Source organism: Pygocentrus nattereri, chromosome 24, assembly GCF_015220715.1.
Source record: "Pygocentrus nattereri isolate fPygNat1 chromosome 24, fPygNat1.pri, whole genome shotgun sequence".
Classification (NCBI taxonomy): domain Eukaryota; kingdom Metazoa; phylum Chordata; class Actinopteri; order Characiformes; family Serrasalmidae; genus Pygocentrus; species Pygocentrus nattereri.
Window position 1 is genome coordinate 13476780 of NC_051234.1, and position 24661 is coordinate 13501440.

Genomic DNA, 24661 nt, shown 5'->3' on the forward strand with positions numbered 1-24661 from the left:
TGAAACTGCTCACTTGCCCCTAGTCACATAATCAAAACTTAGAAGATGTTTATAAGGCAGGCAAGACACTTGATCAGTTTTAATTTCAAATTGCGTTGAAGGTATAATAAGCTTGTGATTTCAGGGTGTTAATTATATTTTGTAATGTAGTGCAATAAATTATTGATGTGAAAAGCATTAACATATGAAAAGTATGGAAGTAACCTTTAGGAATGCAATTATTCCATTTATTTACTAGAATTAACTTAATTCATGTAAACTTCATGTGCATTTTTCTAATATTTGCTAAAAATGTGTTTTTGAACAAGGAAGTGTTCATTGTGTCTTGTTACTATGTGGTGAGGACATATGTGTGGCATGTCATCATATGTACTTATGAGTGTGTGTAGTATAAATGTTGACGCTGTTCTGTTCCCTGTCCTGGCAGGCCTGTGTTTTGAGTGTGGAAGATGACGTCCCCATGGTGTGCACTTGGAAACAAAATCAGCTCTCTGGGTCTGTCTGATCTTTCAAAGCACACACACGCACCGCGCTCCAGCATACTGTGTGGGGTGCTCTTCCCTGATGGCACGGCACATACTTTCACTGTCAGTGTGAGTACAAGCGTGTGTGACAGTGTGCTCATGTTCTGTCTGAGAGAGCAGTGTGTGTATGAGCTTGTTGATTAAAGAAAGTCTCTAAGAACAGTTCTTGATAATAAATAGAGAGACATTGGCATTTGTGGGTGGAGATGGATGTTAAAGCTACCCTCTAATATTCCACACAGCACTGCTACAACCTTGGTTTGATTGTCTGAAGGGCACACATGTACACAGACATACGCAGCAATTACACCCACTTTGCCAGTCTACATTACAGCATCTTAGGACTGCACATTTGGAATTGGCCAGGATCAGAATTTAATTCTGTGCTATCCACATATTTTATATATTTATATTTAGATATTTTTATAGTAGTGCCTTCAAATAGCCTGGTAAAGTAAACAACATATGAACAATGCCGTTGTCTTTGTCTGTTCCTTTTGCTAATAAAAATTGGGCCTCAAGTAAAGCAGAATCAGCTGTTAAAATTAATGATTGGTACACCTCTACAAAATTCTTAGAGAATTCTATAGCCCGTAAGACACATATATCTGTGATGAAATTTACACTATCATTAAAAATTTTGAAATGTTTTGTTTTAATAATAATTGAATAATAATTTAATAATAAAAATATTTATAAACAAGAATAACTCATATGCACAAACGTAATTCCAAAAAAGTTAGGACAGCATGTAAGATGCTAATAAAAACAGACAGCAGTGATTTATAAGTCTGCTTTGACCTGTATGAAGACAATATGTAATGTTTTTACCTTATCATCTTCATTGTTTTTTGCAAATGTACGTTTAGTCTGAAATTGATGCCACCTTCCAAAAAGTTTGGGACAGGGGAAAGTTAAAACTAGGAACATTGTGAAATGCCCGTCACTATGTCCACAAAGGCAAGTTGAGACTGTGCTATATACAGCAGAAGTCATATGTCAACAGTATTCAATAAGACTGCCGACTACTGAAATGGGTTAATGAAGATGATGTATTGTGGTCCACCTTTCAGATTTCTTATGGAAATAATAGATGTTGTGTTCTCTGGGCCAAAGAAGAAAATGACCATCCAGACTGTTACTAGCATAAAGTTCAAAAGCCAGTGTCTGTCATGGTTTGGGGAGGTATTACTAGGTAGCTTACACATCTGTATAATCACCTTGATTATGAACACATTTTGGAGCAACATATGCTGCCTTTTAAACAGCGTCTTTTTCAGGGATAGTCATGCTTATTTCAACATGACAACAACAAGACACATTTTGTACGTTACAGCAGTATGGCTGTGTAATCAGAGAGTGCAGGTGCTGGACTGGCCTGTCTGCAGTCTAAAACTGTGTCCTGTTGAAAAGGTGTGTCTTATTAAGCTCAAAATACAATGAAGGCCCTGAATGGTTGCACAGTTCCCAAACACAAGTGTTTTTAAACTAAAGCAGTGGTAAACAGTCTCCCCCCTTTTTTCACCTCTGTCCCCTTTTTTGTAATGTGTTACAGGCACCAAATTTAGAGTGTATATTTACAAAATAAAATGTAAACGTAAAACTTACAATATTGTGTTTTTGTACCAATTTTAATTTAATACAGGTTAAACAGTCTTTATTATTTGCTGTTGGCATTTTGAACATTGTGGATGTTATGAAAGCTTTCTTAGTCATGTTAGAATCCTCTGTGATTCCATTAATCATCCTGGGTGCATCTAACTCCATCCATCCTTCCAAAATCTTAACGCATGTACAGCATCTCGTTTTTTAATTTATTTGTTTATTTTTTTGTTTTGTTTTGTTATTTTACCTGTCGGGGGTGTTTTCTGCCTTCCACCAAATTAATGGAATCTGCACGACTCAGAAGGATAAGCGACTTAGAAAATTTGTGTGTTTTACTGTGTTCAGAAACATGATGCTGGGCATCTGCTGTTTGACCTGGCTTGTGAACATCTTGGCATAGTAGAGAAACAATACTTCAGCCTTCAGATCAGTGAAGATACCGCTAGTTCACCTGTAAGTATGTGTGTGTGTGTGTGTGTGTGTGTGTGTGTGTGTGTGTGTGTGTGTGTGTGTGTGTGTGCGCGCGCACATATCCTCTCCTGAATAAATAAGACCTTTTGAACTTTTCCATAGAGAGTAAATTTTAAGGTGTAGTTATAATTTGTGGTCACATTGAACGTCTTTCATTTCAGAGGTGGCTGGACCCCAACAAACCTTTCAAAAAGCAGCTCAAAGGTGAGGAACTGCAACCACAAAGATAAATCCCACATAAACAATATTCAGTATTATGTGAACTTATGTGAAACCATATGAGGAAGAGCATGAACGCTACAATCATAGAGAAGTTGGAAGTATTGAGTTTCAGCCACACTCATTGCCAACAGGTGTATAAAATAAAGCCCATAGCCAAGTGGTTCTTTCTATGCAAATGATGGCAGTAGAATGGGTCGTACTGAATAGCTCAGTCAACCATAAGAGCCATTATTGTGAAAAATAAGTTTCTAGGAGCGCCAACATCTCAGCCATGATGGTAGACTGTGGAAGTTAACCTCTGTTGTTTCGCTCACTGTAGAGTTCCAGGCTTCTTCTGGAAGCAACCTTGGCATAAGGATGCATTTAATGGGTTTCCATGGCCAAGCAGCTGCACACAAATCTACTGTCTATGTGCAAAGCCAAGTGTTGGCTGAAGTGGTGTAAAGCACACCACATCTAGACTTTGGGGCAGTAGAAAAGTGTTCTCTGGAGATGCTTTAATATCTGATAGTCCAATGGACAAATCTGGGTTTGTGGATACCAAGAGAATGCTATACTATGGTTGTGCTTCTAACTTTATGGCAACAGTTTGGAAAGACCCTTTCTGTGACTGTGCCCTTATACACAAAGCAAGGTTCATAAAGACATGGTTTGATGAGTTTGGTGTGGAGACACACGCCAAAGTTTTGTTGAAAGCCTTCCCAGAAGAACGAAGGCTGTTATTGCCATAAAGGGGGAGCCAATACCATATTAATGCACATTAATAGTCATTTGGCAAATAAAAATGTATTTCTTCCTAAATAAAAAGTAAAATTGTCTTTTTTGTCTGTCTTTTAAAGGAAGAGAGTGCGGGTAGAAATCAGTATGTGTGATATGAAGATATATAATGTCTTGCAATTACATAAGGCTTTTGTATAGTAAAAATGACATTAATGGCTAACACAAACACATGATGCATAATATCTTGTATAAGTATAAGGCTGAAGGAGAGAAAGGGAAAAGGATGCATGTGTTTAAAATACACAGGAAATTGCTGTTTAATTGAACAGTTGTCTCCTGATCTCTTATTCTCAAGATACAGTAGATTAGAACCTGGTGTGTCCTTCTGACTACATTGTTTGTGCCTTTATTTTCAGCTTTTACTCTTCAATCATGTTGACTTTCATCTTTCATTTGCTGTCAGGTACAGCAGTTGCAACATACTGGCACAATAGAATGTCTTTTTTTTTTTTTTTTTTTTTTTTTTTACACCCACTAATTAATACAGTCTGTTAAAACAGTTTCATTGCTATCTCTGTGAAGTTTAACTTAAACTTTTCAGCAACTGTTTTTCCTTAGGAAATGAGATTGATTGATACCATTGGTATATTGGATACCATGCAATAATTAAAAATAATACTGAATGATTTAATTGTTATTAAATGTATATTTAGTTGTGCTTTCCAATTTAAGTGACCAAATTTACATCACCATTTACATTACTATTTTAAAGCTAATTAATAAAACATATTTTCTGAAATAAAATATTTTGCCATCTCATTGCTATAACACATTAATAGCCAGAGAAATCTTTCACTTTACTTGTGTCACATTTTGTTGTTTTTATTAACTTCCTTAGAGTTTCCAAAGATAACATGAAAATAAATAAATGTAAATCTACTACTACAAAAAAATTCTAATAAAAAAGTAGACATATTATTGGTAACAAGAAGCAGATCACATTGCCGTAACGGGAATTAGGGTTAAAAAAACATTAAGAAAATAACTTTTTTGCAGTACCATATAAAGCTCCAGCTGACTTACTAAATTATATGAATATTGTGTATCTGCATGCTCATTATAACACTCAAATATTTATGTGCGTCATATGAATGGGTTTTGTGAAAATGATCCATACACATGTAAAAGGCAGTGAAAATGTTACTAATGTATTCGTCGGTGCATTATGAAGCACAGAACTAATGTTAAAAGTTCTTACATCATGCTGACTATAGCACACAAAGACCCTTGCTCACTGAGAACAAATGTCAAATGGGCATAACCGTAAATGCACACATCCAAAAGGAATGTGAGCTTGCCTGTGCAAGAACATGAGGCATTCCTGTTATGTGGTTCATCATATGTTTTATCAAAAATTGGAAATGATTCTTTTGGATAGTGACAAGATAGTCAAGAAACAGGATGGGTGTTACATGGCAAGACAGACACTCAGACAAAAGTACAGGTCTAAATGTTTTGTTTGGTTTGTTTTGTTGTGTTTTCAAAGCCTGCATTGACTTGACTAAGCAAGACCTTTTTTCATTTGAAAGGTAGCTGAACATAGTTGTTTTTTTTTTTTTTTATGAATTTTGTCAAGAATATGAATTTTTACATCACATATGGTCTTTGCATGTGCATCTAAATGTTTAAAAGCTGGCAAAGGATTGAAAGTCTAATGGCAGTGATTGATAGAGGAGGGTAAAATCTCTATTTTATAATGCTTTTCTGTACAGGTAGAGGATCTCATCAGTACTTAAAGAATGCAGACCGACTGCATGTTTCATCACAAGGAGAGCAACAGAGTGTATACAACATTGAACAAAAATCACTATGTTCCTAGTTTTCATAGGATTTTAAAATGTGGCACTACTGGTTCTGTTTTTCCTGTTCAAACTGATAAAGCCTCAGAAAACTAAATATGCTGATACATATTGTGTGTCTTGAAAATGTATTGTGATGTTACATTTTTGTCATTTTGCCTACCACATGAACTGTATTAGTTCTGCTGTATTCATATGGTGATGACAGTTTTTCTGCACCTTAAAAGCACATCAAAAACCACCCTGCTGTTTTTGCTCATGAGATCAATTTAATTACTGAGTTTGCTTGAGTCATCATACGTGATCAGTGTGCAGTGAGGGTTCACAGCAGGTTTGTTTTTCTACTCTTAATCAGTTTAATTTGCCTCTCTTGTACTATACTGCATTTTCCTTCATGGGTCTGATGAATCATTCTGATCATGATGCATTTAATGTGTTGTATAGCTGGTAAATTACAGTTGGTATAATAATTAATAATTGTGAAAGTTAAATGATCTCCCCCTCCCACTCCCTCTCTCTCGCTCAGGTACTGATCCGTTCTATTTAATATTCAGAGTGCGGTTCTTCATCTCTGACCCTAACTCTCTTCAGCATGAACAGACCAGGTGTGTTATTGTGTGTGTGTGTGTGTGTCTGTCTGTCTGTCTATGTGTTTTTGGTTTTTTTTGGACACTAAGTTTAGCCCTGTCTTTTTTCTGCAGGCACTTTTATTTTTCGCAAATTAAGAAAGACATCCGTGAGGGCAGGTAAGACCTATGTGTGTAATCCTGCTGTCATGTCAATTAATCTTAGTCATCCTATAAAACCCAAATAATCTGACTCATTCTATTTGATCTAATTAAGCTAGCTCCTTCTCTGTGAGCAGGCACATCTGACTCATTATGTACAAATCAGATTTTCATACAATTTGTGTGTGCTTTTTAATTAAACCAATTTTTCATAGTTCTTAATGGATTTAATTTTATTGTTGTCCGATTTCAAGCCAGTTCCTACCAAGGAAAAGTCTGTACTTGCTTCCTTTCCTCTGTATATTGACCAACCTCCACCCAGTATTGCCAAGTTATAGTGTTTTTAGTATGTAGATTTTTCTGTTGGCATTGTACTTTTGCCTTACAAAGTAAGAAAAAATGGGCTTTTTGTTCAGGATTAGTTTTTCCAGGGGAAGGTGGGGTACTGTAATTTTACCATAGAATGTTTGCTGGCTTTACATGGTGAAACTTCCGTGCCACTTTAGTTGCTTGAAACTAAATTTTTTAGTGTAAATCATGCTTCAACTCACTTGAAACTCATCCACTAAAATGAAAACTTTCTTTACTTTGTCAAGCAAGTTTTATGAAACAGCCGATCAAAATGGTAATAATGCACCACATGATTATGTCTACCTCTCTTTGGATCACCACCTTATCGTGGTGGAGGGGTTTGCGTGCTTGAATGATCTTAGGAGCTATGTTGTCTGGAGCAAAAGCTCCTGGTAGGGTCTCCCATGGCAAACTGGTCCTAGGTGACAGGTCAGACAAAGTGTGATCCATAATAACCCCTATGAAGACAGAAAAACAGGACTTGTGTACCCTGCCCGGAACAGGGTTACCGGGGCCCCACCCTGGAGCCAGGCCTGGGGGAGGGGCTCGCCAGCGAGCGTCTGGTGGCCGGGCATTTACTCATGGTGCCCGGCCGGGCCCAGCCCGAAGGAGTTACATGAGTCCCCCCTCCCATCGACCCACCACCAATGGGAGGGGCAGTAGTAGGGGTTCGGTGCGTTGTGGATCGGGCAGTGTCCGAAGGCGTGGGCCTTGGCGTTCTGATCCTCGGTTGCTGAAACTGGCTTTTGGAACTTGGAAGGTTACCTCACTGGCGGGGAAGGAGCCTGAGTTGGTGCGCGAGGTTGAGAGATACCGGCTAGATATAGTCGGGCTCACCTCAACACACAGCTTGGGCTCTGGGTCCAATCTCCTTGAGAGGGGCTGGACTTTATTCTTTTCTGCAGTTGCCCATGGTGAGAGGCGGCGGGCAGGTGAGGGCTTTCTCATAGCCCCTCGACTCGGTGCCTGTATGTTGGGGTTTTCTCCGGTGGACGAGAGGGTAGCTTCCCTACGCCTTCGGGTTGGGGAACGGGTCCTGACTGTTGTCTGTGCTTATGCACCGAACAGCAGTTCAGAGTACCCAGCCTTCTTAGAGTCCTTGGGAAGGGTGCTTGAAAGTGCTCCTCCTGGAGACTCTATTGTCCTACTGGGGGACTTCAACGCTCACGTGGGCAATGACAGTGAGACCTGGAGGGGTGTGATTGGGAGGAATGGCCTCTCTGATCTGAACCCGAGTGGTGTTCAGTTTTTGGACTTCTGTGCAAACCACAGTTTGTCCATCACGAACACCATGTTTGAACACAAGGATGTCCATAAGTGCACATGGCACCAGGACACCCTAGGCCGCAGTTCAATGATTGACTTTGTAGTCGTGTCATCGGACTTGCGGCCATGTGTTTTGGACACTCGGGTAAAGAGAGGAGCTGAGCTGTCAACTGATCACCACCTGGTGGTGAGTTGGATCAGGTGGTGGGGGAAGATGCCGGTCAGACCAGGCAAGCCCAAACGCATAGTGAGGGTTTGCTGGGAACGTCTAGCAGAAGAACCTGTCAGATTGATCTTCAACTCACACCTCCGTCAGAACTTTGACCAGATATCAGGGGAGGTGGGGGACATTGACTCAGAATGGGCTATGTTCCGTTCCTCCATTGCTGAAGCGGCTGACTGTAGCTGTGGCCGTAAGGTAGTTGGTGCCTGTCGGGGCGGTAATCCTCGAACCCGGTGGTGGACACCCCAGGTGAGAGATGCCGTCAAGCTGAAGGAGGAGTCCTACCGGGCATGGTTGGCCTGTGGGACACCAGAGGCAGCTGGCAGGTATCGACAGGCCAAGCGATCTGCGGCTTCAGTTGTTGCCAAGGCAAAAACCCGTGTATGGGAGGAGTTTGGTGAGGCCTTGGAAACTGACTTTAAGTCGGCTCCGAAAAGATTCTGGCAAACCGTCAGGCGACTCAGAAGGGGAAAGCAGTATGCCACTAGCACTGTATATAGTGGAGATGGTGTGCTGCTGACTTCGACTGAAGACGTCATTGGGCGGTGGAAGGAATACTTTGAGGACCTTCTCAATCCCACCGACATGTTCTCCAGTGAGGAGGCTGAGTCTGGGGACATGGGAATAGGCTTGTCCATTACTGAGGCCGAAGTCGCTAAGGTAGTTAAGAAGCTCCTTGGTGGCAAGGCTCCAGGGGTGGATGAGATCCGCCCTGAGTTCCTCAAGGCTCTGGATGTTGTGGGGCTGTCTTGGCTGACACGTCTTTTCAACATTGCGTGGACATCGGGGGCGGTGCCACTGGATTGGCAGACTGGGGTGGTGGTGCCTCTTTTTAAAAAAGGGGACCGGAGGGTGTGTTCCAACTACAGGGGAATCACACTCCTCAGCCTCCCTGGCAAGGTCTATGCAGGGGTACTGGAGAAGAGAGTCCGGCTTATAGTCGAACCTCGGATCCAGGAGGAACAGTGCGGGTTCCGCCCTGGTCGTGGAACACTGGACCAACTCTTCACCCTCTCCAGGATTCTGGAGGGTTCATGGGAGTTTGCCTAACCAGTCCACATGTGCTTTGTGGATCTGGAGAAGGCATTCGACTGTGTTCCCCGGGGTATTCTGTGGGAGGTGCTTCGGGAGTACGGGGTACATGGCTCTTTGCTACGAGCCATTCAGGCCCTGTACAAACAAAGCTGGAGTTTGGTTCGCATAGCCGGCAATAAGTCAGACTCGTTCCCAGTGAGAGTTGGACTCCGTCAGGGCTGCCCTTTGTCACCGATTCTATTCATAATTTTTATGGATAGAATTTCTAGGCGCAGTCAAGGGATGGAGGGTGTCCGGTTTGGTGACCTCAGGGTCACATCACTGCTGTTTGCAGATGATGTGGTCCTATTGGGGACATCAGGCCGCGAACTTCAGCTTTCGCTGGATCGGTTTGCAGCCGAGTGTGAAGCGGCTGGGATGAGAATCAGTACCTCTAAATCCGAGACCATGGTTCTCAGGCGGAAAAGGGTGGAGAGCCCTCTCTGGGTCGGGGATAGGCTCTTGCCTCAAGTGGAGGAGTTCAAGTATCTCGGGGTCTTGTTCACGAGTGATGGTACAAGGGAGCGGGAGATTGACAGGCGGATTGGTGCTGGGTCAGCAGTGATGCGGGCTCTTTACCGGTCTGTTGTGGTAAAGAAAGAGCTGAGCCATAAGGCAAGGCTCTCGATTTACCGGTCGATCTACGTTCCCACCCTCACCTATGGTCATGAGCTTTGGGTAATGACCGAAAGAATAAGATCGCGAATACAAGCGGCCGAAATGAGTTTCCTCCGCAGGGTGTCTGGACTCTCCCTTAGAGACAGGGTGAGAAGTTCAGTCATCCGGGAAGGACTCGGAGTAGAGCCGCTGCTTCTTCACGTCGAGAGGAGCCAGCTGAGGTGGTTCGGGCATCTGGTTAGGATGCCTCCTGGACGCCTCCCTCGGGAGGTGTCACAGGCGAGTCCACCTGGGAGGAGACCCCGGGGAAGACCCAGGACACGCTGGCGCGACTATATCGCCCAGCTGGCCTGGGAGCGCCTCGGAATCCCCCTTGGAGAGCTGGTGGAAGTGGCTGGGGAAAGGGAGGTCTGGGCTTCATTGCTTAGGATGCTGCCCCCGCGACCCGAACCCCGGACAAGCGGAAGATAATGGATGGATGGATGGATGGATGGATGATTATGTCTAACGATATACTTTCAAACAATTGATTTAACTGGATCAGTAGACAAGAAAATAAAACAGAAAATTTATTTATTTGAAAATTATTATTTGAAAAGGCTGACTTTACGGAAGGTTGGTAATTTTTCATTTTGTCAGTTAACAGAACGTGAGCAACAGACGAGTTAACGTTAATAGCTTTTGAAACAGCTGTTGTGCCACTGCTTTTTTTTGTTGTTTTTTTTTTTTTTTTGTTAGCCTGCTGTTATTGTGAGTTACAAAGCTAATTAATTTTCTCCTATACTGATATGCCCTACTTTTTACACAGAGCTCTGATTCATGTGGGATCTAATGAGTGAAAATTATTACAGAAGGGGAGACCAATAAATGGGCCTCTGTGAGTGTCCTGAGCTGCTAACTGATGGCGTACTTGAATGTGTTGAATGCAATTTGTATATGAATTGTTTTGTGTAATTGTCAAGTTGCACAGAAATTATGTTGCAACTCTCAACATGCAACTACTTGCATTGAAGTATCACTATGCAAAACCAGCCTAATGTTTACGACCAATTCGCATGGGATAAGAAATCACAATACAAATGAAAATTTATTTTACTGCTTTAAGTGAATGCAGTGTATCATTAGCTTGGGAATTTACAGAAAGGAATCAACATCACCACATAAAGTCATTCTTTTTTGCTATTTTAACATGTTTTGATATTCAGTAATACACTTGAGGGAGGACAATACATTTCTATTTCATTTTAAGCTTGAAAGAATACAATTCTTTGAGTGCCTTCATACATAAAACCCAGAACTCCTTTTTCAGAGGATATGACCGAATGTTTGTAGACATGGCAATTCACACAGGATTAATATAACCTGGGGTTATTTCTATTGTTTGTTTTATAGTACGCCAAAGTTACCAAATTCTTTTCCAGCATTGGCACACACACTCTGTAAAAATAACTGAAATTCATTTGACAATAAAATCACTGAAAAACAGCACTAATAATTACTTTACCTCACGTCACCACTTTCATATGAATGGTATTTTAGGCTATTTTATCATTAGATGCCTCCTTGCTCAACTCTGATTATTTGCTCAGCTTGATTGTGTCCTAAAATGACCTGCATGTGTATATCTTACTCAGTGATGTATTAACCACATGCGCCATTAACAACAAACAAACTTACTAACAGAACAAGCCTTTATCAAATAGATGATTTGCTCTCAGCTATTCATTATTAGAGTGAGATGAAGGCGAAAAAGGGTCAGAAATGTTAATAGCATTTAATGGCATTAACACAGATTTGTGCCCCTTCAGGCTGCTAATGGTGCTCCATGTAGTTCTACAATTACAGACTATAGACTGTTTCTCTGTATAATGTGTTAGCCTGCTTTCACTCTGTTCTTCAATAGTCAGGACCCCCACAGGGCCTCCACAGAGCAGGAATTATTTGAGTGGGTGATGATTCTCAGTACTGCAGTGGCACTTATGTTGCGCTGGTACGAGTGGATCAGACACAACAGTGCTGTTGGAGTTTTTGTCCACTCACTGTCCACTCTATTACACTCTCCTGCCTTGCTGGTCCACATTATGGATGTAAAGTCAGAGACGATAGCTCATCTGTTGGTCATCCTCTAGTCCTTCTTTAATGGTCACAGGATGCTGCCCCTACAATGGTTTTGGCTGGATGTTTTTGGTTGGTGGACTGTTCTCAGTTCAGCAGTGACACAGAGGTATTTAAAAACTCCAGCAGCACTGGAATTCCACTGTGTCTGAAGAACTGTGTGAAAGATGGCTAACAAAGTAACAGAGCAACAGATGGACTACAGTCTGTAATTGTGGAACTACAATGTGCACCTATATGGTAAGTGGTGGTGATAAATAGACTAAAGGAATAGATAAATAGTGAGTGTAGACATAAGGGGTGTTTCTACTAAAGTGCTCGGTGAGTTGCTGTTCCATTAAGGCAAAAAATTAGATTTGTTCCAGTTCAGTAATGTGAACGGAGCCAGTTTGTTCATGCTAACTAAAGCAAGAGTGATTTTCCTTTTTGCATTGAAATGTCTTTCAAATGCAGGTTAAAGTGTCCCCTAAGTTCTGCTGTGGTGCTGGCGTCGTATGCTGTTCAGTGTAAGTCTAGTGCCTCAAATGATTTCAAATGTTAATTGAAACTTTGAATTCACAGTCTAAGTTGTCAAATTAATCAAAGGAGAAAACGGACAATTCATGGCATTGAGTATAATTGTTTCTATTTGACTTGCAGCTGAGTTGGGAGATTATGTCCCTGAGACTCCTGCTGGATATCTTGACCATATCAGTTTTATACCTGAGCAAGACAAGGACTTCCTCATCAAAGTAGAGTCACTGCATCCTCAGCATAAGTGAGTACACAGAAACACAACCACACACACGCACACACACACGCACACACATGCACACACATGCACAATGGCCCTTATTTATCAAAGCTGCATATAAGCGAGCACAGATGGGTCTGGAGCCCCTGACATGCAAACTACCCCTGTGCAAAATACTCCTATGTCTGATTAATGAAACTGTCATATGATGCTGGCATGAGCAATGATTTTAACACGGTTGATGAATCAGTTTCTGCCATGTGGAAACCAGCACCTGTGCACTAGTCTACTAATGTTCAACATGCCCCTGTTTGTTCTCTAAACATATGATTTACATTACACACTCCTTAATTCATGTTAAACTGTGTTCCTTCTGGGCCACACCTCTGCTGAGATTAGCACTATCTTTCACCTGACTCTCTAAATTCTGTGCACAAAAGCCTTGCTAATTAGCTTATGAGTTGAATCAGGTGTGTTTAATATGGTGCTGAAGTTTGCACCGCGGTGCTCCCTGAGGAGGTTAGGTGCCCTAACTAAATCTCCAGACTCTGACCCCAGAGAATGAGGTCTCATGAACTTTGGACATCATTCTGTGATGTTTACTGAAGCACTCAATGTCATCATTTCGTATCTATGAGGCATCATGGCTGTTTAAAATGTGGTAATGAGAGAGTGCTTCAGTTCAAGTCATAGTTGATATTGACACAAAAATCTGCACAGCTGTTTGGTACTTACTTTGAAGGGCATTCTTTATTTGTTCGTCTAAAATGTAAAATTTTTGTTACCACATAAATGAATGAGTCTGATTGGGATGTCTGAAACTCACATCTCAATTGGCCTGTCTGGAACTTTACAGAAAGGCCACATCATTCCTCTTATGGCCTAAATGACTTACAAAATTAGACAGCTCTACAGATCTGTGAGCTTCCTTGGTGACATGCACAATAAGTCTGCACATCTGTAAGTCTGGAGAAGACCAGAGATTTAGATTGGGCACTAGAGACTGACACCTGCCCTAAGTTTGTGGTAGGGTAAATCAATGAAAGCAAAAAAAAAAAAACTGTTTAATTCTTAGGTTGTTAAAATTTTATGAGTTTACAAGATTCCATTTGAACTTGATTTTGATCATATGGATAAACCAAAGATGAAATTAATGAATAATGAAATTGGCTGTGACCAAATTTAGGGATATGCAACTTTGATAAATGAAAGACAATGTGGGTGAGGTAGTATATAGGCTGTGTGTGTGTGTGTGTGTGTGTGTGTGTGTGTGTACATGTACAGTATGTTTATTCAAGTGAGTATGTGTCCGCATGTGTTGGAGAAAGCAAGAGAGAGAGTGAGACAGAGAAAGAGAGCAAGCCTAACTGTGTGCATGTTTGCATTTCAGAGGCCTTTCTCAGAGTGAGGCAGAGCTGTGTTATCTGAACACAGCTAGAACGTTAGATCTCTATGGAGTGGAGCTTCATAGTGCACGGGTATCATTTCCTCAACTCTTTATCACAGCTTTTTATATGCTGGTTTAAAGCTTAGTCAGAGTGCATGAAGAATTGTAATCCATTATGTGCTCTCATGTGTTCTTTTAAATGCATGCCTTATCTCTATATACCATATGTTCATGGAGTAACTATTTGTGTACATGACTAATCGTTTTTATAATATCATTTTAATGACTTGTTCTTCTCAGGATGCTAATAACCCTTCTCTTTGGGTTGGAATTGCATCAGGAGGTGTGGCCATGTTTTGCAATTTGGTTTGCTCCAGTTTCTTCCCCTGGTGAGTTATTGTATAATCATTCTTGACCAGCTCTTGACCAGCCAGTCATTATCTCTATATGAGGCCTTTATTGTTTTATAGTATTAATATGTTTAGAAAAGAGCACATTCTGTTATCATGGGTGCATTCACAATGTTTTCATTATGTTGTTTCTAAATGATAAAATTAATATAAAGAAATGGAACATCAGATATGAAGCTGCTTGCCTGCCTTGAGTTATAATGAATCACAGTATCAATGATTGCACTGCTATTCCACTGTTTTCATTAAAGGTTTTCACATATAAAACATGTCACTCTGATGCGGGCATGTAGTCATTGAGCAAGTGTTTCTACTCAACCCATTATGTATTCAAACAGTGTTTGAAATGACTAATGTAACAAATATTTCCCTGTAGCTGTACCAGCTGGTTTCACATGACTAGAACAATTGCATTTAAGTCCCCTGACCTCTGGACCTGGATTTGGACTTCTGTAAAAGAACCACATGGAATACTAAAAGTCTTATTTTTAAAAGTAACATCTAATCAAAACATAACATTCTATATATTAATCCTTTTTACATCAGAATTTTTTTTATTTTATTTTAGAATAAATATGTGTAAATTTATACTACTGACAAATAATTTATCAACAGAGGGTGCTTATTTGATATGTTTTACTCTCAGGATTAATGTCATCAAGATTTCTTTCAAAAGAAAAAGATTCTTCATACATCTGCGACGGAAACATGTAAGTTTCTACAAGAGTTGGCGAAGTACGAAGTGCTATGACTGAAAAGATTTCTTCATCTACATACAAGAAAAGTTGTTAATGTGTCTTTGACATTATGTAGGGAGAGGTTGGGCAGCAAGTTGTGTCTGTCTCCATGCCCAGCTCTCGTGCCTGTAAGAACCTCTGGAGATCCTGTGTGGACCATCACACCTTCTACAACAGAAAAAACCCACATGCAGTCTCAAAACCTAGGTACACAAAGGTGCTGGAATATCTGTTAATTGTTGGTGATTACATCTCACCTTTATGTTCTACCAAGCGTGTGTCTGTGTTTTGAAGGCCAGTCCCTCTGTATAGGAAACTGATAGGTGACATGATGTGGAATCCTATAATAAAATCTCTCTCCACTGAAGATCTGGAAACCAAGAGTCTCCCCTCAAGATCCCCACCCAGCACACCTAACTGGTACTTCTTTCATATTCATTCAGCCACAAATGCAAAACACTTATTACTTAAAGTGTTTAAGGCTGATTTATATGTCTGCAAAGATACACAAAAACGGGTCTGCTTCGACACAAAGAGAAGTGATTTACAGTTCACAGAGACTCAAAAACCACATGGTGCTCACCCCCAAAATCGCAACTACGTGTCGTACGTAACTGTAGAGCTACACATGAAGCAAATGCTGATTAGCTGTCTTTAATTGGAGGCTGGCCACTTCTCTTTTTTTTTTTACATTATATCAAAAACTTGACTGCAAAGGTCACCCGCAATTGAGTCGTCTCGAAAGTAAAATGAAAGTAAAACTTCTTTTACTTTGGAAAGTAGAAGATTGGATTCCACAAAAAAATCAGATTCAAAAATAACTACTTTGTCTTGCTGTATCTTTAATGACTTGTATTGTCTGGGCTGTATGGCACTTGCGTTACTGCTACTGAGTGCTTTTTGGTTGGTGAGCTGCTCAGCTGAGGCTGAGGAAAGCATTTAGCTCTCACTGATGTAATGAATGCACATCAGACACTGTTATAAAGTCCTATAACTGGAGATCAAAAGCACTCAAAAATGTAACTGCAGTGTTAAAATATTTTTGATTGTTATTTTAAAAAATGAGTGCATTCAAGCCCATTTTAGTCTTGATTGAGTGCACCACAAAAAACAGTAATCTGAGTGTTCGTTCTTGGAGAGAACGAGGGAGAGAAAAAAAAACATGATTTCCTTCTTTTTTTTTTTCTGTACATTGTCACACATAACAAGCGAGTATGTTGGAAGACTCCTATCCAGACGTCTCTGCATGTCACCCACACGTGTTTGCAGATGCAGAAGTGTAAATCAGCCATTAGCCTGAGCACTGATTTATTAACCTGAATAGGCTGTAATAATTAAGTAATGCTAAGATTTAATTGGTTATGACTGGAAAATATTAAGGATTAAATGAATGGTTTAATCTTTCTCCTGTTTTAAGGCGTAGTCCTCGCTTGCGACATGATTTTCGTAAGCCACGTCCATCCTCTGTGGACAATCTCACCAATGAGATGAGTTATGTGACCGAGAGTGAAGATGTGTTCTATACGTACAGGTAAGCAAAGGTGTTTGCTTTCATTCTCAATTCACTATAGTTAAATAAAACTGTTCATTCATACACACAAATATGTTTTATAAAGAAAAGCTCAAGAAGATGAGAAGACTAGCAGTGTTCAGTGTCACACTGATGAGCTTGTCACAGGGGATGAAGAAGACTGGCAGTGTCTCTGGGATAAGGTGAGTGGAAGTAGTTGAGACCGTTTATTCAAGCCAAATCTGGGAATTTTGCACAACATTCACAAGCAAGCTGGGCACATTTGATAGTGAATTACTGAGCCCATAGGAGATTTCAGCCTTTTCCGACCCTGAATGTAACCACAACGTGTGTTCAGTCATGGAAGAATCAGTGTAGCTATGCAGAAGTAGGTGTGGTAAAGGACACTAAAGCTTTGAAATTGGGTTTATTGTTATTCATCCATGTTGTTTTTTTTCCTTTGTCTTCCAAGGATACACACATTAACATACCCACAGTGTGGGACCCAGACTGCTACATCCGTGTTCATATTCGGCAGTGTTTCAACAGAAAATATTTGAACCAGTCATGCAAATCCTTATCTTGAACAACTTGGGCCTCAACCTGTAGTTTGCTTATAAAGCTATCACTTATTTTAGGATATATCTTATCTTGAAGCAGTATGTATACTTTTTATCTCGTACTTATGCTACTCAGTTCCACAGTGTTTGGCATCTGGTTTTTTTTTTTTTTTTTTTTTTTATTAATAACACAAACATTGGCATTCCACTCACTCTTTTAGAATATGGCAGCTGATGGAGAACTACTGCTAGTGAGAATCAGTCCAGACCAAGATGGCAAGTTTGGCTTTAATGTCAAAGTGAGTGTTACTCTGGTGGTTGAATATTTGTGGGGGCTTGTCCTTATCCAAGTGTACTAAATGTATTTGAGTAATTTACAATTGTTTACATTGTGAGCTGTTTATTTGGTTGTTTTTTTTATAGGGAGGTGTGGATCAGAAGATGCCTTTGGCCATTTCTCATGTAAACCCTAACTCTCCGGTAAGGAGTACCAACAGGTTTGTTTGTGTTTTGTGAGTGCTTGCATGTGTAACACGGCTTCTTTGTTGCAGGCTGGTCGCTGTGTGCCTGCATTGTTGGAGGGAGATCAGGTGTTGTTGATAAATGGACGAGACATTTCAGAACACACACATCAGCAGGTGGTTATGTTCATCAAAGCCAGCAGAGAGTCCCACAGCAAGGAACTTGCTCTGCTTGTACGGCGAAAAGGTAAGAATGTTTGTTTGTGCTTCCCTTCAAACTGTCAGCAAATGTCAGAACTATTCAACTGTGGACCTGGAACATGTGTTAGCTAGTTCTGTCAGCTAGCATTTTGTTTGATCAGGCCTTATCTTTGTCATGTAGCTTGGAAACCTTGGTATACACTGAGTTTCCAGTGCTTTAGGTACACCTCCCTTGTGACACACTCATTGGCTATTTAATCAGGTACATCTACTATATAGGTGCAGTTTATAGATGTATAGATAGTGTTAGCCCATCTGTTACTGCACACTTTATCAGCCACCCTCTGCCCTGTCCATCAGTTAAATGGGATCACCAAAGGACCACTGCTGACCAGATAATATTTGGGTTGTGCACCATTCTCAACAAAGTAGTGACACCGATATGGTAGTGGGTGTCTAGTGTAAAGGTATCAGATTCAGCAGTTTTTTGTAGGCATTTTTCACACACATCATCACTGTTAGGTTGAGAACGTTCCACCTTCCAGAAATATTCAGCCAGCTGTGATCCCGTGGTCATAAACCGGCCACTGCTAAAAGGCTGGAAGATCAATGCAAATTGTGCATGGAGGATGATGAGCTTTAGTTTCTCATTGTACACATGCAAGACATACCAGCAAGGTAGATCCAGTGTCTAATATAGTGGGCAGATAGGGTGCTCCTCAAAGACTCCTACACAAACATTTCACTACCACATTGATGTCACTGCTGTGCTGAGGAGAGTTCACCATATAGTGTCTGGTCAGCGGGAGTCCATTGGTGGTTCTTTTTTTATCCTTTTTTGTATATGGTAGAGGGTGGCTGACAGCATAAAAGGTTGTCATATAGCATGGCTGACTGAATAGCAAGAAAGGGGCTACAGTCAGTATTTGTATATCTGCAGTGGGCACCCATATGGTATGTGTACCTGATTAAATGACAACTCTATGGATGTCCAATCAGCAGTGTTGGGGTAGATACTCAAAATTAATCCATAACAAATTCTTAATTACACTAAATGGCCAAAAGTATGTGGGCACCCGTCCTAAATAATGAGTTCAGGTATTTCAGCCACACCCATTACTAACAGGTATATCAAATCAAGTACACAGCTTGCGGATGCAGTCTCCATAGACAAAGAGTGGTAGTAGAATGGGTTGTACTGAAAAGCACAGTGATTTGAAACATGGCACTGCCCAAGGATGCCACTTTTGCCAAAAGTCAGTTTGTGAAATTTCTGCCTCACTAGATCTGCTCCATGTGTAAGTGGTATTATTCTGGAATGGAAGCTTCTAGCAGCGACAACAGCTCAGTCACAAAGTGGAGGACCACACAAACTTGCAAAGCAGGATCACTGAGTGAAATGCATATTAATGGCTGAGCAGCTGCACACACGATTAGATCCATATGTGCAATGCCAAGTGTCTGCTGGAGTGGTTTAAGCAAGCTGCCACTGGATTCATGAAGAGCAGTGGAAACGTGTTCTCTAGAGTGATGAATCGCACTTCACTATCTGGCAGTCTGTTGGACAAATGTGGGGTTGGGTGCCAGGACTACATACCAGAATGCATAGTGCCACCATAAAGTTTAGTGAAGGAGGGATAATGGTCTGAGGCTGTTTTTCAGGCCACTTTGTCTCTTTGAAGAGTAATGTTAGTGCTACATCATGCAAGACATTTAACACATTATATGCCCCTGTGCACAAAGCGAGGTTCATAAAAACATGGTTAGGTGTTTATGGATGAGTTTGGTGTGGAGGAACAGAACAGAACACTGATTTAAACACCAATGAACATCTTTGGGATGAGTTGTAATGTCAATTACGAGCCACATCTTGTTGTCGAACATTAGTGTATGGTCTTACAAATGCTGTTTTGAATGTACACAAATCCCACAGATGCATCACAATCTTGTGGGAAGCTTTCTCATTGAGTGGAGGCTGTTATAGCTGCAAAGGAGGGGCCAGCTCCATGTTAATGCCCATAGTTTTGGAATGAGATGTCCCACAAGCACTTATAGGTGTGATGGTTAGATATCCATATACCTTTGGCCATATAGTGCACTTCTTTTAAAATGTAATGGGATTACTTTATTTATTATTTCATTTAAAGTTTCTCTTTACTTTATTTTCTCTTTAAATTGTAAATAATTCTGTACAAGCTAGAAAGTTAAAGGTAGAACTCAGCAGTTCTTTTCAGTCATTTATTGAGAAGGATATCACATTGAAAAGCCAGTCACATCAAATATCATTTAAAAGGCCTGTCACTGTCCCAGTCTTTACGAAGCCAGCTATGCTTGATTAATATTATTAATATGGCTAATGCTGTTTGACAATTAGAAACAGTTAAAGAACAGCTTCCTTGAAATAAAAGGTTTATGAATAAAATGTAAAGCTTACAGAGCTGTTCCCGAATGAATATATATGTGTGACTGTTTAGGTGAGGTTTGTACTCTCTTTTTAAGCATGTGAATGAGCTAAATCAGGGGTATTGGGGGAGGTAATATGTGAAACCATGCAGGGCAGTGTCCTACTACCACCACAGTGAATAATATTCACTTAGCAAGTTTCTCTAGAATCATGCATTTCACATCAGACCACTCATAATGGCTTTGTTTACATTTAACTATTATTTAATTTTGCAGACATTTTTAAAAATGGGTGGAATTCCTCTTTACGTGAACCTCCCCTCCCCTTTATTAGCATGATTACATACTTTGACAAATTGTTGGCTAAATTTATGGCCATTAAATTTTAATTATGTACAATTAAAAGAACAGAAAATGTATATAGAATAAACGTATCATGTAATAATGCATCATGCATTATTAATACTGTTCACTTAGAGATATATAAGTAATACATGGAATGTAATGCTTCTTAATAATAATAATAATAATAATAATAATAATAATAATAATAATATGATTCCAAGAATTTACACTATACTGTGTTTTCTCGTTATAGAAAAAAAATAATTGCATCATTGTAACACATTACTTTTGTACTCCATTACCAACCACACAGTCATTGGACTGCTTGTGTCATATTGACTGCCCATGGTATCTGTTTACAGGTATCTCTTTACGAGCTGAAACCCCCCTGCAGTTCGGTGGTGGCCTTAACCTACAGGAAGAAATGGCCCCGCCTCTCAGTTACCCATCTGGAGAGACATTGGAAGAGGCCATGGTCCGCCTGGAGAGGGGACTGACCTCTGGCACCTTACTGTTGCAGTTTGAGGTTCGGCTGTGTGTGTGTGTGTGTGTGTGTGTGTGTGTGTGTGTGTGTGTGTGTGTGTGTGGTGAATGCATGTCTGCCTGATGCATGAGTAAGTTGTTTTATATAAATATTTCTTGCATGTTTGTGTGTGTGTGTGTTTTAATGCTTATAGAAACTGTACAGGAAGAATCCTGGATTGCTAATTTCTTGTGCAAAGCTGTCTGAGAACATGGACAAGAATCGATACAAAGATGTATTACCATGTAAGTTGATTTCTGGTGACGACACAGACAACTTACTGTTCCATGTGAGCCTTCAGTGCAAAATGTGTTGCAATATCATTAGATTTGCCAGTCACCTATATTGCATTTGTGTATTGCTTTTGTTTCAGCCTGGGCAAATGGGTTTTTCTGAATCTGAACCTGAATGCCTTCACTGTTGCTTGATTAGTAGACAGCTGTGTTATAGCTTTGCTTCAATGATCATCGAATATGAGTGGATTAGGGTTAAGGTCAAATGTATCATTTTATTAGATTTTTTGGGTCAGATATAATGCTCTGTAGAACGTAGTCAGGAGAGACATTTACAGATAATCTCTAAATCCCCACTTCCTCATTCTTTGCTTGGTCTCTCCCTCTCCTCTCTTCAGATGACATCACCAGGGTGGTGTTGCAGGCGGAGGAGGATAATTACATCAATGCCAGTCATGTGAAGGCTAGTAGTCAACTCATTCTCACGCGCACACACTCAGACACATGTCCTTGTTAGTGAGTCATATTAGTTTGACTTAAAGCCACTGAAGTTTATACACATTTTTCAGTCTGTTATGAGAGTGTTTTAAATTCTACTCTTCAGAATACGACACAAGAAAAACTGATTACAATGTGTCTCTTGGCAATTGCTTTCTGGCACAGCTGATTATAGTCACACCCCAAATTATGGTATTTTAGTAGCTTTTTTCCTGGTGAATAAACATGTTGCTCAAACTGTGTTGCTTAACAGGGACCCATATATTTCCGCTGAAATTGGCAAAAGGGCTCATATAAGACAGTGAAGAAGGTATTATTTAAAATGATTTGAAGACCATGCTGTTTTGGCATCTTGAGCCCTGATTAGGACTGGGTAATATGGACAAAATACCATTATTGTATTATATAGAGATGGTGTCAATCATTTAAGATTGAATATCAGAGAGAACAAAGATTACTTTTAAAAGAGAAAATCTGACCAGTAATCTGGCCAGTAATTAGAAAATAAAAATTAAGTAAATGTACTGAATGTTAGCATATATTTTCTAATTTTGTTATAATAAAGGTTAAACAAGTCTAAGTGGACAAAAATGGAAAAAATATCAAAATTATATCTGCAAGACTATAACATCAAGAAGCTTATGTCTCTATTATTTCTTTTTCACTACCCATTAGCACATATCTGTCTAAAATTGAAAAGTAAGCAATTTAGATACTTGATGAAAGCAGTGCATTCAAAGTTTTAGTGCAGAAATTGAGCAAAGCAATTTATAGCATATGAAAAACATGGTAAAACTTCAGCTTTTACGGTGCAGGTACAGTCAGCTGTTTTTAGAAGATTTTAACAGCACAATTATAAAAGCCACAGTGCAATATACTAATGCAAAAACAAAGGCCAGATAACAATATGCTAACTGTCAGCTTACAGTAAACCCACAATAAGCTTGCAATAAATTTTGGAACAGCGTTGTGTATGGACAGATGAAATTAAGTCAACATGGCAATACACATTTCAAGGCATATGAAATGCTATTGAAAGGTATAATATACAAACAAGTCCTCTAACAAATCACATTTTTTGTATGCTGTGAATATTCTGACCAACCTGCAGATGTTCCAGATAAGCTTGGATGATTATGTAAATGTAGATAAATAATTACAGCATTACAGAGAGCCTTAGCATTTAGCTTGCATTTTCCCTAATGCTAATATAATTGACACAATCATCATTTAGCTTCTAATATTACTTCATCATTTATAATGATTACAGAGATGTTAAACACTGTTAACATCCTGTTGTTCTGTACATGTTTGGTTGGAAACCACAATATTGTCTATTTATCTCATTGTCACCCTTCTTCAGGACAAGCTTGTCCATTTTACTCTGTACTAGAGTAGATCTCATGTAATGAGTTTCATTTGAAATATTCCCCAACATTTTGTGCCAGACTGAAAATCTACATTGATATTTTCTGTGTATGTGTGTAGTTGTGTACATAACATTTATCCTTTTTGTTTTATACATTTTTTAACTAAGCATAAATTAGAAATATTGCACAAAGGAAATGGTTAAATAAAGATGAAGCTGTTCAATAAAAGAAAAGAAACAAAAATGACACAAAATAAATAATAATAATTTGATAATTGACACTTATTTACATCCATCCATCCATCCACTTTCCAAGCCGCTTTTCCGTCAGGGTCGCGGGGGGGTGCTGGAGCCTATCCCAGCAGTCACTGGGCGGAAGGCAGGGTACACTGTGGAACTTATTTACATTATTGTGATATTTGATAAAATAGCTTATCAGCCCAGAATTAGTTCCAGATGGCTTTTTGTGACCATTTTAATGAATCAAGGCTTTCACATGACCCAACAAACACACATCATTTTGGTAAAAATAATGCCAGTTGATCTTGCCACATTAATGGTTCCCTAATCTGTAACAGATAGTCGAAGTACTTAAGGATAAGACAGGATCTATAACCAGTTCATTCATCTTCTTTGATGATGCAACTAAAGATAAATGCCATACAGTGACGTATGGAAGAAAGTTGCCTATGACTGTGTGCTATGAAACCCTTTCAGACTCATTGTGTGGTAGTTAACTGCTACGTTACCAAGACTTTTACTGACTAAAAGTGCAAGGCTGTGCATTATACAAGGAAATCAAGCATGCATTTCATCTGCTGAAGTCAGAATCACCTTAACAAAAATAAGAACAGAAAATGGCTTGTGGAAGCTGGGGATGGCAATGTTTTGCTGCCACAGTGGAGTTATTGTGTGTAAGGCATGTGTCAATTTGGTGAAAATGTGCAATTGCATGCAACATGCAGAACAACATTTTGTAACATCGGTTGTGCTTCTGACCCCTTCGCAGAGGGGATAAATCTGATAATTATGAGAGCAATGAAAAAGTATTCGTGGAGAACTTGATGAAGGACATGTCTTCCGAGGATGTCAGTGCATTATTCAGTATTGTCATCACATGTTGATTTTACATATGGTACCTAAACATCAAGACAGCTCTTTCTTTTCAAGGCTGTGCATGATGTTCATACATAAAGATGTATGACATAGTCCAAAAGACTCTTATGTTTAAATTACCCTTTCAAGCTTTAGAGGGACACCATATTATAGTGATTTAATTTCCTACTGACTCAGTAGTGCAGCTTATTTCAATTTTAACAAAAACATACATAGTGCTCCTTTTAAAGTCAACCTGAAATAAAATGCACCGTGATACGGAAAAAAACGCATTATGATTTTTGTGTTAATATGACAAGATTTTTTCCAAGCTTGTACAGTTTCCATTCCATTTGTCATTTTTAAATGGTGTTTAAACAAAAAAATTGAAATAAAAAATTTGATGATTTCGAGGGTGTC

At 39.7% G+C, this 24661-nt stretch overlaps 1 protein-coding gene across 2 annotated transcripts in view; it reads left to right on the forward strand.

Annotated features, from left to right (window-relative positions):
* The window catches only part of ptpn3 (protein tyrosine phosphatase non-receptor type 3), a 41913-nt gene that overhangs the window by 10388 nt on the left and 6864 nt on the right, over positions 1-24661 (forward strand). Inside the window, exons 2-21 of one of the 2 annotated variants that reach the window (XM_037533980.1) lie at positions 428-593; positions 2475-2582; positions 2762-2804; positions 5928-6006; positions 6103-6147; positions 12230-12282; positions 12416-12533; positions 13900-13987; positions 14197-14285; positions 14953-15016; positions 15120-15250; positions 15356-15463; positions 16461-16574; positions 16660-16756; positions 17335-17412; positions 17537-17593; positions 17665-17821; positions 20886-21049; positions 21201-21291; positions 21678-21742. In XM_037533980.1, coding sequence (XP_037389877.1) covers positions 450-593; positions 2475-2582; positions 2762-2804; positions 5928-6006; positions 6103-6147; positions 12230-12282; positions 12416-12533; positions 13900-13987; positions 14197-14285; positions 14953-15016; positions 15120-15250; positions 15356-15463; positions 16461-16574; positions 16660-16756; positions 17335-17412; positions 17537-17593; positions 17665-17821; positions 20886-21049; positions 21201-21291; positions 21678-21742 — 1893 coding nt within the window. In that variant the 5' untranslated portion in view covers positions 428-449. Of the gene's footprint in view, positions 1-427; positions 594-2474; positions 2583-2761; positions 2805-5927; positions 6007-6102; positions 6148-12229; positions 12283-12415; positions 12534-13899; positions 13988-14196; positions 14286-14952; positions 15017-15119; positions 15251-15337; positions 15464-16460; positions 16575-16659; positions 16757-17334; positions 17413-17536; positions 17594-17664; positions 17822-20885; positions 21050-21200; positions 21292-21677; positions 21743-24661 lie in introns of both variants that reach the window. The other variant, XM_037533979.1, reaches the window with a different exon arrangement.